This window comes from Antedon mediterranea, chromosome 9 (genome assembly GCF_964355755.1).
Source record: "Antedon mediterranea chromosome 9, ecAntMedi1.1, whole genome shotgun sequence".
NCBI lineage: Eukaryota > Metazoa > Echinodermata > Crinoidea > Comatulida > Antedonidae > Antedon > Antedon mediterranea.
In genome coordinates, this window is record NC_092678.1 from 22,462,868 (window position 1) to 22,479,206 (window position 16,339).

Below are 16,339 nucleotides of genomic sequence, written 5' to 3' on the forward strand. Positions count from 1 at the left end.
TACAAGAGAATCCACCTGTGATAGGTCTAGACCCACTTTCTATAGTCTGTTCACACTATGGTGTTAAATTTCGTATACTGTAGGCCTCTCCGCATGCTATCATTGCATGTGGAGTACTTTTTTTTTCTGTCTTAAAAACCAAAATCTCGTCTAGACTCAACCTATAATTACAGATATACTAAACATTGTCTGCTAGTGCGGTTGAACGAAACGGATTCTCGTGACATATTAATATGCTTTTTTTCTTACTTGCACCGTAACGGCGTAGTCATGACGCAAGTGAGTTGACCAATCACAGTTCGGTTGGCCCATTGCGTCGCCGTCGTGATTGGTCAAATTACTTCCGACGCGTAGTGGAAACAAGCTTATGAAAGTGTATTGAATCTCGTTCGGTTTTAGCGTTACGAACATTGGACCATGGGTCGATTTTGATTCCCTTTCAATTGTCTGGCGACGCCCATGTCGAAAATTTCATGTCAAAACACTGCAATATCATATGCCCGGCTGTATAATACGTATACCAAAATAGAATATCATTTAAATTCTCATTTTGGATACTTTTAAGTAGAAAATATAAAGCGAGGATTACTTTTGACATACTGCCAACCGCAAGAGATACCAAGGGACATTAGTAGCGCCAACCTTTCCAAACAAAACAAAAATAAACTCAAGTATTTTAATGAGAGACATATACCCTTGACTACCACAAAACTAAAAGGGCTGAAGAATTGCCATATTTGGTTGTGGGACAGTCCCCTTCACTGATAGCCTTGACTGTACTTTGTTGACGGTTCATGCATTTCGGATAAAATATGAAACTGATTGATTTTCTACCATACCGAAAAGAGGTTGACGCTTTTGGACACAAAGTTGACGTGTTTGGAAATGTGTCTGTTGAAATTCATATATTCCATGATAATTTATCGGCAATGCCAGCATTTTATTTTCAAACTTTCTTTCTGAATTTCGTTTAGGAAGGTATGGTCATTATATAGGCCTATTACGGTACCGTACATTTTATAAGCCCTATAAGTTTGATTATCAAGAATTTTATTGTTTTTTCCCCGGCTATATTACAATACTTCCGTTGGATTTTGGAGTGGTACTCGCACGTGTCACGTTGACGATAGGTTTATTGAACTAAACTCTACCGTTCCGGTCAATTCATAAAACACGCATTACTGATCAAAATGGCGAGAACATGATATATTTTTACAGTTGGTGTTTATTTATAGGCAACTGGTATGTCCTTCAAATATATTTTTGTGGTTGAAAAAATGGTTGGTATCTTTAGCAGGTAACATGCGCTTATGACGTAAGCGAGATGAGTTAATAACATACCACAAGGAGGTGAATGTACGCTTGTGTATGGCGTGCTGATAATTTGTTTTTGAATAAATGACTATTCGGCCCGCCATAGTCATATAACTTCCAAGAGATATATGTTCCCCTGAAAACAATTTTGTTTATTGTTGAATAGGCCAATTTAATGTCACATAACAGTTATTGACTTTCTGCAAAAGTTTGATCGAACAATTATTTGTAATTTACTGTAGGCCTAATTTAAAGAAGACAAAATAGTCAACCGGAAGCCCATATCTGGCAATGGATTTTTGGTTACATTTTTTCAGAAGTGATTTTATTCATCATCTTTGTTGGGACAATACATCTTACTGTATAATATTAACATAGATACAAAGCTTTTCCTCGTTGTATGCGATGTGTGTAATACTAATAGTATTAATGACATGACAGAAGAAGATGTCGCGCGGAGAATTATGTATAGCCAGCTGCTTTGATAAAATATCACGACCTTAGGTCACATGATACGAATGTTTTCATAACAGACTATTTCTATCGTAGTTACGTCACACTGTAGTTTACTTGGTTAATTAATGTCTTGCTGTGTATATACCACAAACCAGCGGAGTACTCTATAACCGTCAACATCAAATCTGTAGTCATGCGCAGCAACAATATTTTTTTAAACACCAAAATTGTATCTTTTCTACATCTATCTATTTAATATTGCCAGTTTGTCGGCGGTGCGTCAATCCAATTGCGCTATTTATAATTTTGCCATAGAGCGTAAGCAATTATAATTACGGCTGTGACGACTCGACTACTGTATGATGTGGTTCGCACGCCAAATTCCGACCGAAATTGGTAGTAGTACAGCAGCTATGGAGGAATAAGGGCATAGGCCTACATGTCCTGGCCCTGGACGTAAACCCTTTGTACGGCAATTGCCGACAATTTTAGAGCAAAATTGATAGCTTTAATCTTCGCAGTGATGCTACTGATATTATTGTACAGTAGTTCAAACTGACCTATATTTAAAATGAAAAGCGTTAATTTTCGAGCCAATCCTATCATCAATCCCGACTTTAATTAACCTATCAAGTATACTATAAATGCAACAAGATGTGAAAGATCACACCCGTACGTTACCATGTGTTAAAGGTGGCCTACTTTAAGACAAATCTGCTGCTTTAGGTACATTTCTCATACTAGTATTAGACACATGTCTCATAATCACATAGATTAGTAGTGTTAATTAGTTTAGAATAGGAGAAGTTACTGCAGTAATTTTAAGAACCGTGAAAAACGCAAAAACTTGTTTCCCACTAACGCAACTCCGATGCCCAAACTCGTGATTGCGTCATCACGCATCATACGCCCTTGCGTGGCCTCCCATGAGTGGTCTTTATTTAGGAAGTACCGCAGAGTTGGTAAAAGAGGTGATAGTAGCAGTGCATGTCCTTATTGTGCCGTAACCCAGCAGGAACAATTGTGTTTCTGATTGATCAACTTGATAGGTAGTGCAGTAGTACACTGCATTAAGTTTGGTCCAGTTTCCTCCTCGGGGCAATTTACAAATGTTTAAAATAACTATTTTGCTGCCCTGCACAAATTTAGTTAGTAAAGTCTTATCTGTAAACAGTAGTGAGTTACATTTTTACCAAGAAGTGGACACAAGGTAATTAGCTGTTCCCATCGGTATAGGCCTAGCACTTGACATCGTGCTCTTTCTAAACCTAAAGGTTAATATTTTGCATTTTTCTGCAAACGTGCCGCAGGGCTAACAAACACAATTCAATTACTCCCAATCGCACCAATTACAGTGTTTTTAGCAGCTGAATTATAACTTAAATGGTATAAATAATATAGATTTCCCTTTTTATTTATACTTCAAAATGCCCCATGCAAAGGCACTTTGCGGAAATCTTCGAAAACTCAACAAATTTGTCAAACTACTACATCTGTACATGGTACGGTACATGGGGAAAGTTCGATGTTACGACGACCCAATGCCTTGGAATTATGCAAATGAGGTCATGTTACGACGACCATGGGCTCGGAATTATGCAAATGAGGTCATGTTACGATGAAGACGGGCTCGGAATTATGCAATGAGGTCATCATAAATCAGAACATGGTTTAACTTCTAGCCAATCAAAAGTGTTATTTGAATATCAGAAGACGATTTTTTGAAAGGGAAGTTGAAGTTGATTCCATAGACATAGAAACAATTAAAAGTTTTTGCGTACTTTCTGCTGTGGGCTAGGCCTACTGGTATTATGTATTGTGTCGGAGTTAATGCAAGTTTTTGCGTACTTTCTGCTGTGGGCTATGCCTACTGGTATTATGTATTGTGTCGGAGTTAATGCAAGTTTTTGCGTACTTTCTGCTGTGGGCTAGGCCTACTGGTATTATGTATTGTGTCGGAGTTAATGCAAGTTTCTGCGGTATACCAGCTGTTATGTCGACATGTTATTTGTAGAAATATTGTCTTTATTATCGATGCTTCTACCGTTCGTTTCCTTCGTCCTTCGTTTATGGCTTTACAAATATAAACAAATCCCACAGTGCATTGCAACAGCTGTTTCTAGAAACTCATTAACTAGTAATTAAAGATGCATCATCCGTTAAAGGAACTTTCTCTTAGAACTGAGAAATAAACTTTTAATTAAAAGATGATTGTTTGATTTGTGATTCATTTCATATTTTAAATAGATCAAATTCTTCCTCTTGTATTTGGTAATCTTGGTAGGCTTATTCGTAACCTTTTACTAAGATTCTCCGAATATGTTATCCATTATGAATTTTGAAACGCAAAACCATATGACATTTTTAGAAGTTTGATCTTGTGAATCACTACAGTACACTGTGTAAATAGACAATTATATGTTATAGATCCTTCTGGTATTAAGAACTCAATAGTTACGCAATATTAATTAAGTTTAAATAGAATATGGGCGATAGGATATACTTTTCATTCATATTTGATAGACTAGACGTAGCATATACTCATTGGCGATGGAATAACTAGTTTGGAACCCAGTTTAGTTCTAGTTTGGTACTTTTGGTGGACAACACTATAAATTACATAGATTTATGCGATGCTGGGTTAGTTTCATTGCACACCATACAATCAAAAGGTTTAAATCTTGTACTTTTTAATAAAGAAATACCGGTGTCCGTTCGTTTAGTGTAAAATATATTGAAGCTGAAAGTAGGTGGGTCGTAATTTATACCTAGGCATACAACAGTGGTTATTGCATAATGAATCCCAGTGGTGTGGTTATTACACATTTGATATATCGCAAGCCAACCGTTGGCGACACAGTGTACATGACATGGTACATGAAGTAGGCCTATTGCAGTATTTGTTTTAAATGACGTCTTCATTTAATAATGTAATAGTACTTTGAATGCATCTTTGTTAAATTCCTTTTCTTGCACAACCCACAAAAGTATGGATATTGTGCCCCACATTTGACATTATGTTCAATCAAACCAATCTAACAACAGGACACTAAGCTCGCTTTGTCAAGAACTCGTAACCGCGGCGCGCGGTTCTGATCGTGCCGCAGCAACAGATAAACTCTTTGATCTCCGGAGCTTGTTAGATTGCCTTGGTTCAATTCAATTCTCAAATATTATCCCTATCCCCGTGACCACACCCTATTTCAAAATTCTTAATCCACCACTGAGAACTTTTATCATTTATCATTTTAAATATAAGTTTACGTATATAAACCGTCGATTTCAATTGAGCATAATATGCGTACTGTCTAAATTACAACCCTGATTGCAGAACGCGCAGCTCGTAATAAGATTTTTCCTCACTCATTCATTACACAATTTTCAATTGACCCTGAAATATAAGAGTTTCTTATAACAATTTATTTATCAAACCAAATCTGATACACCTGTTCCAGTATTGTAACATATCTTTATTTATTTTCTTTCTTGTATTATAACACTTTTGGCGTGTCACTCCAGCAGTGAGGAAAAATTGCATGACGGGACATCGTTAACCACTAAATTGAAGGGTGACGTATGGCATTCTTACGAGATTTGTCAGCATTCCCTAATGAATATGTTTAACACAGTACTCTTGTATATAGAATGTAACACAATATTAACACTAGTTGACACGCTGTCAGTCCATATTACATTCGTTTTATATTAATTTAGTCGTTTTGTCATTAACATCGGCTAACAATCATGAATGTGGATTGTTGATCTCTTAACATGAATGAATATATTCGCGTTTTAAGATTCAATGATTTTTGTTTACCCAGGCTGCTTTCAATGTTCAATTTGGACAAACTGTTTTTTTTAGAACATATGAATTTAGGCCCTCTCCTAGCTTCATGTGACAAAAAAAAAGTGATATCATATACTACCATATTTGGGCACATCACACTTTTTGTGTTTAAAATTATAGTTTGATAGGGCTTGCCTGCCAAAGCTCGGTTTACACTATAAGAACGCAACCCATGAAGAACGTAAGCTCAACGCAATTAAACTGACCAGTCACAATCGATAGATTATTTAAATTTTTGCGTGTGATTGGTCAACTTACTTGCGTTACGTCTTTGCGTTGCGTCCTAGTGGGAAACAAGCTTCAGCATGGTTCCTACGATAAATCAGCGCAAGTAATTTGACGCGATGTATTATGAACTATATCCCGCCGTGATTGGTCAAAATATTTACGTTACCGCTTCTTACGCCCTTGCGCTGCGTCATAGTTAGAAAAAAGCTTTACCCTTTCACGCAAACCCACAAATGATACGTTCTAGTTTCTGACACGTGTCAATCAATCTGTAAGCACTGAATCAATCATAAATCCAATTATTCCATTTTATTTTTTATAGTCTATCATAAACTATAGTACTTACACGATAAGCATGTATTCGTTTAAAAGCGTGATGTCTATAAATTGCCATCCCGTTGGTTTCACAACATACCTCAAACAGGTGGATATATAGAAAGGAACATTACAATAGGTCATTATGACGTCAATACACCTTGTCTTTGTCTCACAAATCAGTAAGCAATTACAGTACTATATGATTTAAAATGCACTGTCTGATTTTGTTAAATACCTTTTTGTTTATTCGTCGACCTGGTATGATACTATTATTAGTAGAAATATTACGTGGAAACGATCTTTACCGGTATGCGAGAGACTGAGTCGAAGTACACTGTGTTGATGACGCTAGATTCGTATATAAATAATAGCAGATATGTTTTGAGTGACACTCTAAAGCTCGTGTTAACAAAATATATGTTATAAAATCTTGTATAAATATCTTGCATAAATATAAGAAGTACTTTGCCACGATCAAATAATTATCTACAAACCCTCTTTGGACCACACTTGATACACGTTGGAATTCGGCCCAGGGTTACATAGAGAAATACTGGGTATATGTACTATTCACATAGGTATTAGGCCCAGTGGAAATATACAGTAAAGATAATAATCTACCCGCTCCGTGAGGAAATGAGAAGTATTATGTATGTCAAATACTGCCACCTATAGTTGTTGCGGGTCACAAAGTTTCTGTTAAAAAAGCAAGGGGTGGTAGGCTGAAGACCTTTCCCACAGTTTAAAATAGATTGTCGAGTGACGGTTGGTTTATTAAATATGACCTACACTAAAGTATGACCTTGTTTCAACGAGGTTGAAGAGAAATAGGAAAATTCTTTAAATGTGTTTATATAAAAGGTAAAAGTACCGGTATAGCATAACAAAGTCTTAGTGTAGACAGAGCTTTACTATCAAACTTTATGTGACATTAAATTTAATGTGCCCATATATAGACATGATGATGTCATATCACTATCATATTTGGACACATCACACTTTTTTTTGTCAAACTAGTTTGATAGTGTAGACAGAGCTTTACGCTTGTTCGATATATTTAATTTATTTAATGTATCTTTTTTCTTTTTGTTTCAGACGGGTTTAGAAGATTCTGGTAACAGTCTTTCTCGGCAAATGGCGTCTATGTACAGAACCTTTCAAGAGATGAAAGAAGCTGGAGAGATCAGTGACGTTGAGATTGAGATAGACGAAGAAGAGCTGTCATCTCCCAATTCCAGAATAAGTGACACCACTGGAATAGGATCATATGATAGATCGTTTTCAGCAGATGACGCCATGGACACAGAGGACGAGTTAGAAGATTTCAGTGACCTGGACACTGATAGCACAGCCAGCTCAGGGCAGAGAAAGAAACATGGATATAACCAGATGTCACGTGACCCCTCGGATACTTGCAACGAGAAAAGAAAACGACTAACACATCGTATTAAAAGACAATCTTCTGACGTCAAATCTGATTCAGATTCTGAATGTGATAATGACCAGTGTTCTTGCTGTATGTCACGGAGCTCGTTTGGATCTGTAACCCCGAGCAAGCGATATTATTTTGAAGACAGATCTCGAGCAGACGACACCTCTAGTAGTTCATGTAGTGACTATGAGGAACCTATTAAAAGGAATACCATGCCATTGCACGAGCGTCATAGTCCATTTTACAACCCTGGGGATGGCAATTCGTCCAGCGAAGAAGAAGATATATGCAAAGATAATATGGATAATTTATTAACACCTCATGGCGTGACTAAAGAGTTTTCTGATAGAGACAGTGAGACGTCACTGCAGAAACGTCTTAGTCCACTTGGATGTGAAAGTCCAAAACATTATGATTCACACGGAAATGTTGTGAGTGTGCCTTCTGAGAATGAAAGCGATGACAAATCATTAGAAGACAAAGTTAAGGAACTTACCGTAGAACTTGAGCATTGTAAAGAAGAAATCAGTAAAAGGACACAAATGAGGAAACTTTCTAAAGATAGCATATCACTTGAACAGGACATTATCGTAGGCCTAGTTGAAAATGGTAATAAAAGTGACAACGAAGCTGACCTGAGCTTAAAAAGCGATTCCTCTTTGAACTCTGTTAACATATCAGACAAGAGAAAGTTGTTTGAAAAGGAAATACAGAAAGAAGCTGAACAAAGAACCAAACGTCCTCTTAAACGAAAAGATTCTATTGGAAATGCAATGATGGACAAACTTAAGGCTCAGTTTGAAAGTTCAGATGCCAAGACATCTGGAACTGCTCTACGTGAGAACCTCGGTGCGAAAGGAAGAAGGGACAGTATAAAAGATAAGATCAAAATTATTGAAAATAAAGTTCAGGAAGAAAGTGATGATAGTAGCACTCTGAAATCTACATCTGAATCTAGAGCGTTGCAAAAGAAACTGGAAGCATCTAAGAAAGTATCAAATGCACTAAAACAAGTGTTTGAGAAAGATTTAAACCAAAACCACGTCTCGCCAAAAAGTACATTGAAACAAACAAAGACTAAAGAAAAGAAATGTGCAGATCAGGGCAAGCTCTTGTCTGTTCCATCGGTCGATAAACATTCTAAGAAGACAAATAAAAAGAATAATGAATCAAAAGGAGATATCGCTACAAAACCTTCTGGTGGAAAGTCGTCATTGCCACGACCTATGGCTTCTAAAGACACTATACAACCAGGTGACGAGACACCAGATGTTGACTACGAGAAAAGAGACAAAGTTGCCGCTAAGAAAAAGTTCAAAGAGCTGCAAAATATGTGGCAACCAAAACTTGTAGTGAATGCGTCTGGTAAGCAAACAAAGCCAGAGCTACAAAAACGGATACAACGGCTGCAGAAAGCTGCACTTAATACCGGGCACTCGAGTATTCCTAAAGGTAGCAAACGAGCCGTCTCTAGAGCTGTTATTCATATGAACAAAAAGGAAAAGAATGATCCAAAAACGATGGAATTTAATTCGGAATCTGGTGAAGTAATTATTGGACAGACAACAGAAACCGATAAAGACGGATATAAAACCGTTAAATTACGAGGAAATGGTCTTGTTGTTACGTTGAAGATAAATCCAAATGGCAAGAACACCAAATCTGCTGATGTTAAAGTTTGCCCAAGTTGTCATAAGCACAACGAAAAGGGTTCCAAAAAGGCTGCGTCCGATGAAATGCGACTTGTGGTGCCGCAAACTAAACAGAGAATAGAACTAGGAGACGAAGTCCATATTGTTGTGCCGCAGAATATTACAAACCACGGTACAACAAAAACACAGGTGGCTCAACCCCAACGAAAGATTTCACCATACACGCCGCAACAGGAACGTGTAGTACCACATATACCTCAACAGACACGTGTAATACCAATCCAGCGGCTTGCTCAAGTGCCCGTCTCACCGACATCTACTCGCAATCAGAATATCTTTCCACAAGCTGCCAATATGCATCGTAGAGTTTCAGTTCCAGCAAGGATGAATGACACCAAAGTACCCGTTAGGAAAATGTCAACAAGCTCAATCACGACGTATGTCAACGGCTCAGACGCCCCAGTTCAGCCGGGACAGAGGTACATAACAGTAACGCCAAGTGAGAGTTACAGTAACCAGTCATCGGCACCGAGAATCGTTGTTAAAAACCATCAAATGGATACACAAACTGGACAACAGCGTATTACCGTGATTCCGATTCAAACTGCAGGACAGACTCCGCGGTTTCAACTTAAAAGCGTCAGCGGCGGTGGTGGCACCGTTCGCATGCAGCAGGCTAAATCTACCACGAAATATAGAATAATTAACACAAGACAAGATTCTACGTGAATAGGATAAAATGTGTTGTAATTATTGGAAAGTTGAAATGAAGTGAACACAGTATTAATTGTGAAGAATGTGACATGGGCCAGATGTTATGGTACGGTACCACACTTGGGAATGGTTTCAGCGGACGTTTGAGTGGACTTAACGTCCTGCTTAAGAGGCCTAAATGAATAAATAATTAAAAACTAATAAAAATCAACTATATCGCAGCCAATAAATAAACTATAATGATTGTGGATAATAGAAAGGAAGTAAAAAAGTATAATGCCGACTGTATTATGTATAAAGCATATTATTTTATCATTTTTGCAAATGCTTTATTATAATTAAAATATTGTAAAATACAAATCGATTTATATATTTTATTTATATAATGCTCGATAAAAATAAAAATATTTCAACCTTACTCTCTTGTTGATAATCAGACAGATAAAAAGCTACATTGAATTCACATTCTTACAGGGGTGTGGTTATGTGGAAGAAAGACAGTTGTTTATTTATGCTAGTTTAAATTTAGGCCTGATTACCGTCTAGAATGGAATTATGTACACTCGGGGAGTAGGAGGGAGAGATACTACAAGGAGTTGCGTTGAAAAGAGAAAGCATTTGTGAGGTTAGCGACCTCACGGCTGCTATGAAGTCTAAGTCATTCTGATTCAGAATGACTTTTCGACTCGACAACTGCGTAGGCTGCGTGCCGCGTCTTGAAAAAGAAAGACCAAGTGCCACACTCCGGTGAAGTGAATTCAATAGATTCTATCCAGGTTGTTAAAAGAATGTCAAAGGTTGAATTTTCCCAGGTCAAAGGTCTTTACAAATCATTTTCCCGTTTTATTGTGCAATAGGCCTAACCGGCAGTAGAAAAGTAGAATGTTTTCTTTTTCTATAATTGAAAGCATTGGTTAGATTCTCATTGAAATGATATTTTATTTTAAGTGCAATGTTTTACCGGTATCCAATCCGATTTTTAGGGGATTTTCTACAACAAAAATCCAAAGAAGAACGTATAAGTAGTCTACTTTCTGTTATAGATTAATAACAATACAGTAGTTTAATTTGTTTATAGTGCAGTAATAATAATAAATAGTGACATTAATTACTACGTAAAAGTTGATGGGAATACGGTTCTGGGCGGATCCAGAACAGGGGACACGGTGTACCCGCCACCATACGATAAAAATCCAGACTTATAAAATGTATTGAAAACCCTTAAAATATTGTTTTGATCTGAGTTTTTGGTAATTGATAACTTATGTTACTCTCTCGGTGCATCTAAGAGGAGTGCCGTAAAAAAGTGGGTTTTTAATGTCTTTAGTAAAATAACTTCAACTGCAGTCTATTGCTGTGAAAATAACTTGCGTGGATACAATCAAATATGTAATAATACATAATTCATAAACTATGAATAATTAACATAACTTAATAAAATTTGTTTTTGATGCGCAAGATGGTGCTCTGGTGTTTAATTATGTGACGTAATTCGGTACGTCACATCACATATTCAAACAATTTGTTTGTGGGTGCTTAATAACTGTACAACATTATTGTATTTAATGAAGAAAACAACATAGTATTTGTATTACCATTAGAAAATAATATAAATACAAAAATAAAACTCCGTAAAACAGCGAGTAGCGATGTTTCGCGTAACGCAATACGGGGCGCAAATAGTAATACGGGGCGCCATTTGAGACATCGTTATTTCGTGAAATAAAATTGTGCCTTCTCTGAGCGCTTTTTTTTATAGCTATTTATTTATGTCCCAAACTGCACCTCGTATGCGATATGACGATCCATGTTTTGTGGTTATTAACGATCGTTTGTAAATCTAAAAACAGTTGTTTTAATTGATGACGTTTTTGCATGGATAATGGCCAGTAGATACATTGGTATGTAGATTGTGATACATCTGACATGGTTCTTACTTCTTATATCATTATGTTACACTAAATAAATATTTTAATTGCATGAACTTTGTGTTGTTCAGTTATCATTTCTGTTCTTCTTCTTGTTTCCTTGACTTTTAATGCATGTGTGTAGCCTACTTTTGTCATTAACATGTAATGTGTTTATTGACAGTAAGAACCGCGATCCCCGCAAGGGTAACAACCGCGATCCCCGCAAGGGTAACAACCGCGATCCCCGCAAGGGTAACAACCGCGATCCCCGCAAGGGTAAGAACCGCGATCCCCGCAATGGTAACAACCGCGATCCCCGCAAGGGTAACAACCGCGATTCCCCGCAATGGTAACAACCGCGATCCTCGCAATGGTAACAACCGCGATCCCCGCAATGGTAACAACCGCGATCCCCGCAAGGGTAACAACCGCGATCCCCGCAATGGTAAGAACCGCGATCCCCGCAAGGGTAACAACCGCGATCCCCGCAAGGGTAAGAACCGCGATTCCCCGCAAGGGTAACAACCGCGATCCCCGCAATGGTAACAACCGCGATCCCCGCAATGGTAACAACCGCGATCCCCGCAAGGGTAACAACCGCGATCCCCGCAATGGTAAGAACCGCGATCCCCGCAAGGGTAACAACCGCGATCCCCGCAATGGTAAGAACCGCGATCCCCGCAAGGGTCTAGTTTTGGCAAATACTCCGTTTTTATTGAATAAATGATATTGGAACTTGAATGTGGGTAACACACAAAGTATAATTGCTACCAACAAATGAAACCACCACCAGTACTGTATTGTATAAAATAAAAAGATTTATTGCAAATCATCAACATAGCATTTTTTTGGAAATCTTTATTTTAAACATTTTTGTATATTAATTGATTTTTCTACAATTCATCTTTAGTAGAGGGTGTAGAGACAAGACTGGCTAGTATATCTGTCCAAAAAACCACCCTGTCATCTTTTAAATTCTGGGACAATTCCGAGGTCACATCTAATTTCATATAGTACTGCTCATCAACATTATAAGGTTGCCAATGAGGAGCAAGTGAGGTACCATCTTGGTCACCATTTGGGTCTCTGTAAATAGACAGTGAATAGCATTAATATTTTTTCAATGATAATAATTTTGTTTTTGGTGATTAATAGTTGAATTTTACATCACTTACCCATATTTAGCAAAGTTTGCCCAATAAGTCATAATCGTACGCGCAAGTTGAACCTCCTCTGTAGTGTACGCAATTGGGCTTTCTTCGTTTTGTACCATTAACGGAAAACCGATAACAAACCTCTCCTCGTCCCCGTGATCTGCTCCAACCCACTCAGGGGATGTAGCAAAGGATGGCCTATGTTGAAATTCATATAAAAAGCTTTTACCACCAGCAGCTGAAAAGTCAAAGAAAGTGCACTAAAGCTCTGTCTACATTATCAAACTTATGTGACAACAAAATGTGATGTGGCCATATATGGACATGATGACATATTACTACCATATTTGGGCATATCACTGCCATATTTGGGCACATCACTGCCATATTTGGGCACATCACACATTTTTTGTTAAACTAGTTTGATAGTGTAGACAAACCTTAATGTAAAATAGTGTCAAGTGGAATAATTATCATGTCATTTTTTCCTTTGGTTTTTTTTTCTCAATATGTTGCGGTAAGTAAATACAAATTAAATACTGTACAAATATTACCAGTGAGTAACTTTACAAATGTTACTGCGGGAGTCAGAAAGAAGCTGTCACCTATGACCTCCGTCAGTTTCACCAAAGCATTCAAATCATCTTTATCGTCAAGTAAATATTCTTTGGTAATCTTCTTCACAATGTTTTGATTATCCCCGGGCAAAAAACTTGATATCTGAGGCGATAAAAATGGCAATTTTTGTAAGTTACGGAATCACTCTACACTATCAAAGTTTATGTGACAAACAAATGTGATGTGCCAATATATAGACATGATGATGTCATCACTATTATATACTACCATATAAAGTATCAATCACTCCCATATTTGGGAACATCACACATTTTTGTCAAACTTGTTTACTCTATTATAACTACTGTTCTGTAACAATAACTATATTATTTTTAAAAATGTCAACCCCTGTCGGGTCTCAAGTTCATTCTATAATCCAATTTTAATAACATTTGTTGTTTATTTTACACATTTTTGAGCATTGTTTTTTATAGAGTTGTTTTTACATTGTAAGAATTCAGAGACCTGAAAAGAATTTTGAAACCTGTTTTTCCAAGTACTAAAAATGAGAAACAATGGTGTTAATGGTGGGAACGTAATTTATGATATTTGGCGCCTCACCAGTTTTGAACCTGAAAATAGTTTCATGTTCGTCATAATGAATCATAAAAGCTAGAATGCTGTTGAAAGGTTGACTTGCAAGTTGCAAAATGTTAATTCACTAGAGAGAATGTGGCAGGTGAAAGCTCCTTGAGTAAACAACTTAACAAAACGTTTTATTTATTGCACCTCATGAAAAAGCATTTAGTGCATTTTTGGATCACATTCTCAACCTAAAAAACGAATGTTTTAAAAAGGCAGACAGAGAAACAGAGTTAAGGTCAGAAGTCATGAAGAAACAGAGTGGAGGTCAGAAGTTATGAAGAAACAGAGTTGAGGTCAGAAGTCATATTAATTTTTCAGAATTTTGAAAATGTGATATTACAAGTCAATGATAAATAAAATGCTAACATCTTGCATTTTAAACTAATTTCCTCTTTTATTTTCTAAGTTCTAACCATTTGATTGAGAGCTGGTTCAAACATTTCCACAGAAAACTGCGCCGCTAAATCTGGAGAAATTCTTGTCTTTAACATCGAGTATCCTCCTTCATGGTTGTTTATCCCGATTAAGACGTCTTTGCGATGAAACAAGCTCGAAAATGTCAACTTTATTGGATCGTCAGGAAGAAAATATCCATCAACGACCGGGCCAAAGACGATAACAGGCTTGTTAGGAACGTCAAGCTTAGCGTGCACGATTTCGTTGGCTGGTTTCTCAAGCAAACAATTAATAAGATCTTCGTTGGACTCATCGGGGCATCCTAGTTCTCTTGCGAGAACAGATGCCCATTTTTTAGGATTTTTTGTGTAAGCAATAGGAGTGTTTGCAAAACCGCTTTCAGCGATGCCTCTTTCAAAGACTCCGCGACTGTGTCGCGATAAATAGTGTAATCCGACACTCATCCCACCCGCTGACTCTCCAAATATGGTAACCTTCGATGGGTCCCCGCCAAAATGTCTAATATTTGATTTAATCCATCTTAAAGCTATTTGTTGGTCCAGAAGTCCATAATTTCCTGGAGCATTTGCATCTTCGGTGCATAAAAATCCTAGAGCACCGAGTCTGTAGTTCATGGCAACAAAGATGACATTTTGGTAAGTTGCATAGGCTGATCCATCATATGCACTTGCACCCCCATTCATGAATGCCCCACCATGAATCCACACCATCACTGCTAATTCTGCTGATTTGTCAAGGGTTGGTGTGTATATATTTAGATAAAGACAGTCCTCGCTAATATCTGTTCGTGGAAAATAATAATTTGAGAATGCTTTTTCAAGAATGTTAACATCCTGGGGACATAAAGGTGGATGATTGGTCGCGTCAAACTCCCTATCCATCGGTGGTAAGCGCTTTGGGTATGAAAATCTTAGGTCTCCTACAGGTGGTGATGCGTATGGTACGCCAAGGAAAGCATAAACTGGTTTAGAGCTGTTCTGTGCATGTACAACTTTGCCTGACACATACGTGTAACCCATCTCAACTTCAGGTGGCTTCTCACCAGAACAGCCTGAAATCATAACAGTAATAACAAATGCGTATGCAATAATTTTAGTAATTTATAATTGGACCACTTACCCTAAAGAAATACATTTTTGATATATTTTGTTGTTGAGTTTAATGTTTAATTAAAACGTAGGCCTACTTATTGTTATTTAGGACTTGAAGTATTAAGATGGATAGCAGTAGTAGAGCAGTGCCACCACTATACTTCCAGAAGTATTTGGTCCTGGATGAACCAACCAATCCATGTCGGCCAGATGTGTATCCTGTCACACACATGTTTGTTTTTTAGGCCTAGCCTAGTTAGCAGTGAGAGGCCTACAAATAGTTAGTACTAGCTAGTCCTCCTACTCAATACATTTGAACAACAAAAGCTACATATTCATCTGCAGTTGATGCAAGTTCTTGAAAAGTGTAAGTAAACTTACATAGTGTAAATAGAGCGATCGGAGTAAACAATTTAAAAAACATTTTGTTTACAAAAAATCAGTCAGCCTCTCTCACTCTGCACTGCATGTGCTTTGTTGATGTTCTAAACATAACCTTTGAACCTTTGTTTTGGAATCTACTATAAATAAAAAGGGGTGATGAGCAATTACTAATAATTAGTTTGTATCCTCACTAGTAATAATGTACGTATTTACCAGTAA

The 16,339-nt window shown here is 37.3% G+C and overlaps 2 protein-coding genes across 2 annotated transcripts in view; one reads left to right on the forward strand and one right to left on the reverse strand.

Annotated features, from left to right (window-relative positions):
* The window catches only part of LOC140059291 (uncharacterized), a 53,404-nt gene extending 40,797 nt beyond the window's left edge, over positions 1-12,607 (forward strand). Inside the window, exon 2 of the mRNA XM_072105157.1 lies at positions 7,259-12,607. Within this exon, the coding sequence (XP_071961258.1) occupies positions 7,259-9,976 (2,718 nt within the window). The 3' untranslated portion in view covers positions 9,977-12,607. The remainder of the gene's footprint in view (positions 1-7,258) is intronic.
* A 62-nt stretch (positions 12,608-12,669) lies between these two features.
* LOC140059292 (fatty acyl-CoA hydrolase precursor, medium chain-like) lies at positions 12,670-16,203 on the reverse strand. The gene is made up of 5 exons (XM_072105158.1): positions 16,118-16,203; positions 14,642-15,696; positions 13,580-13,745; positions 13,047-13,263; positions 12,670-12,957 (listed from the first exon to the last, which is right to left on the reverse strand). The coding sequence occupies exons 1-5, from the start codon at positions 16,158-16,160 to the stop codon at positions 12,765-12,767; spliced, it is 1,674 nt and encodes a 557-aa protein (XP_071961259.1). The 5' UTR covers positions 16,161-16,203; the 3' UTR covers positions 12,670-12,764.
* Between the last annotated feature and the right edge of the window lie 136 nt (positions 16,204-16,339).

Excerpts from the sequence above, each read along its gene's own strand:
- LOC140059292 (XM_072105158.1), bottom strand. The coding sequence starts at position 16,160 with ATGTTTTTTAAATTGTTTACTCCGATCGCTCTATTTACACTAT. Across the intron at positions 13,746-14,641 it reads AACCAGCTCTCAATCAAATG|ATATCAAGTTTTTTGCCCGG; the intron begins GTTAGAACTTAG and ends TTATCGCCTCAG. Across the intron at positions 12,958-13,046 it reads GCAAACTTTGCTAAATATGG|AGACCCAAATGGTGACCAAG; the intron begins GTAAGTGATGTA and ends GTCTATTTACAG.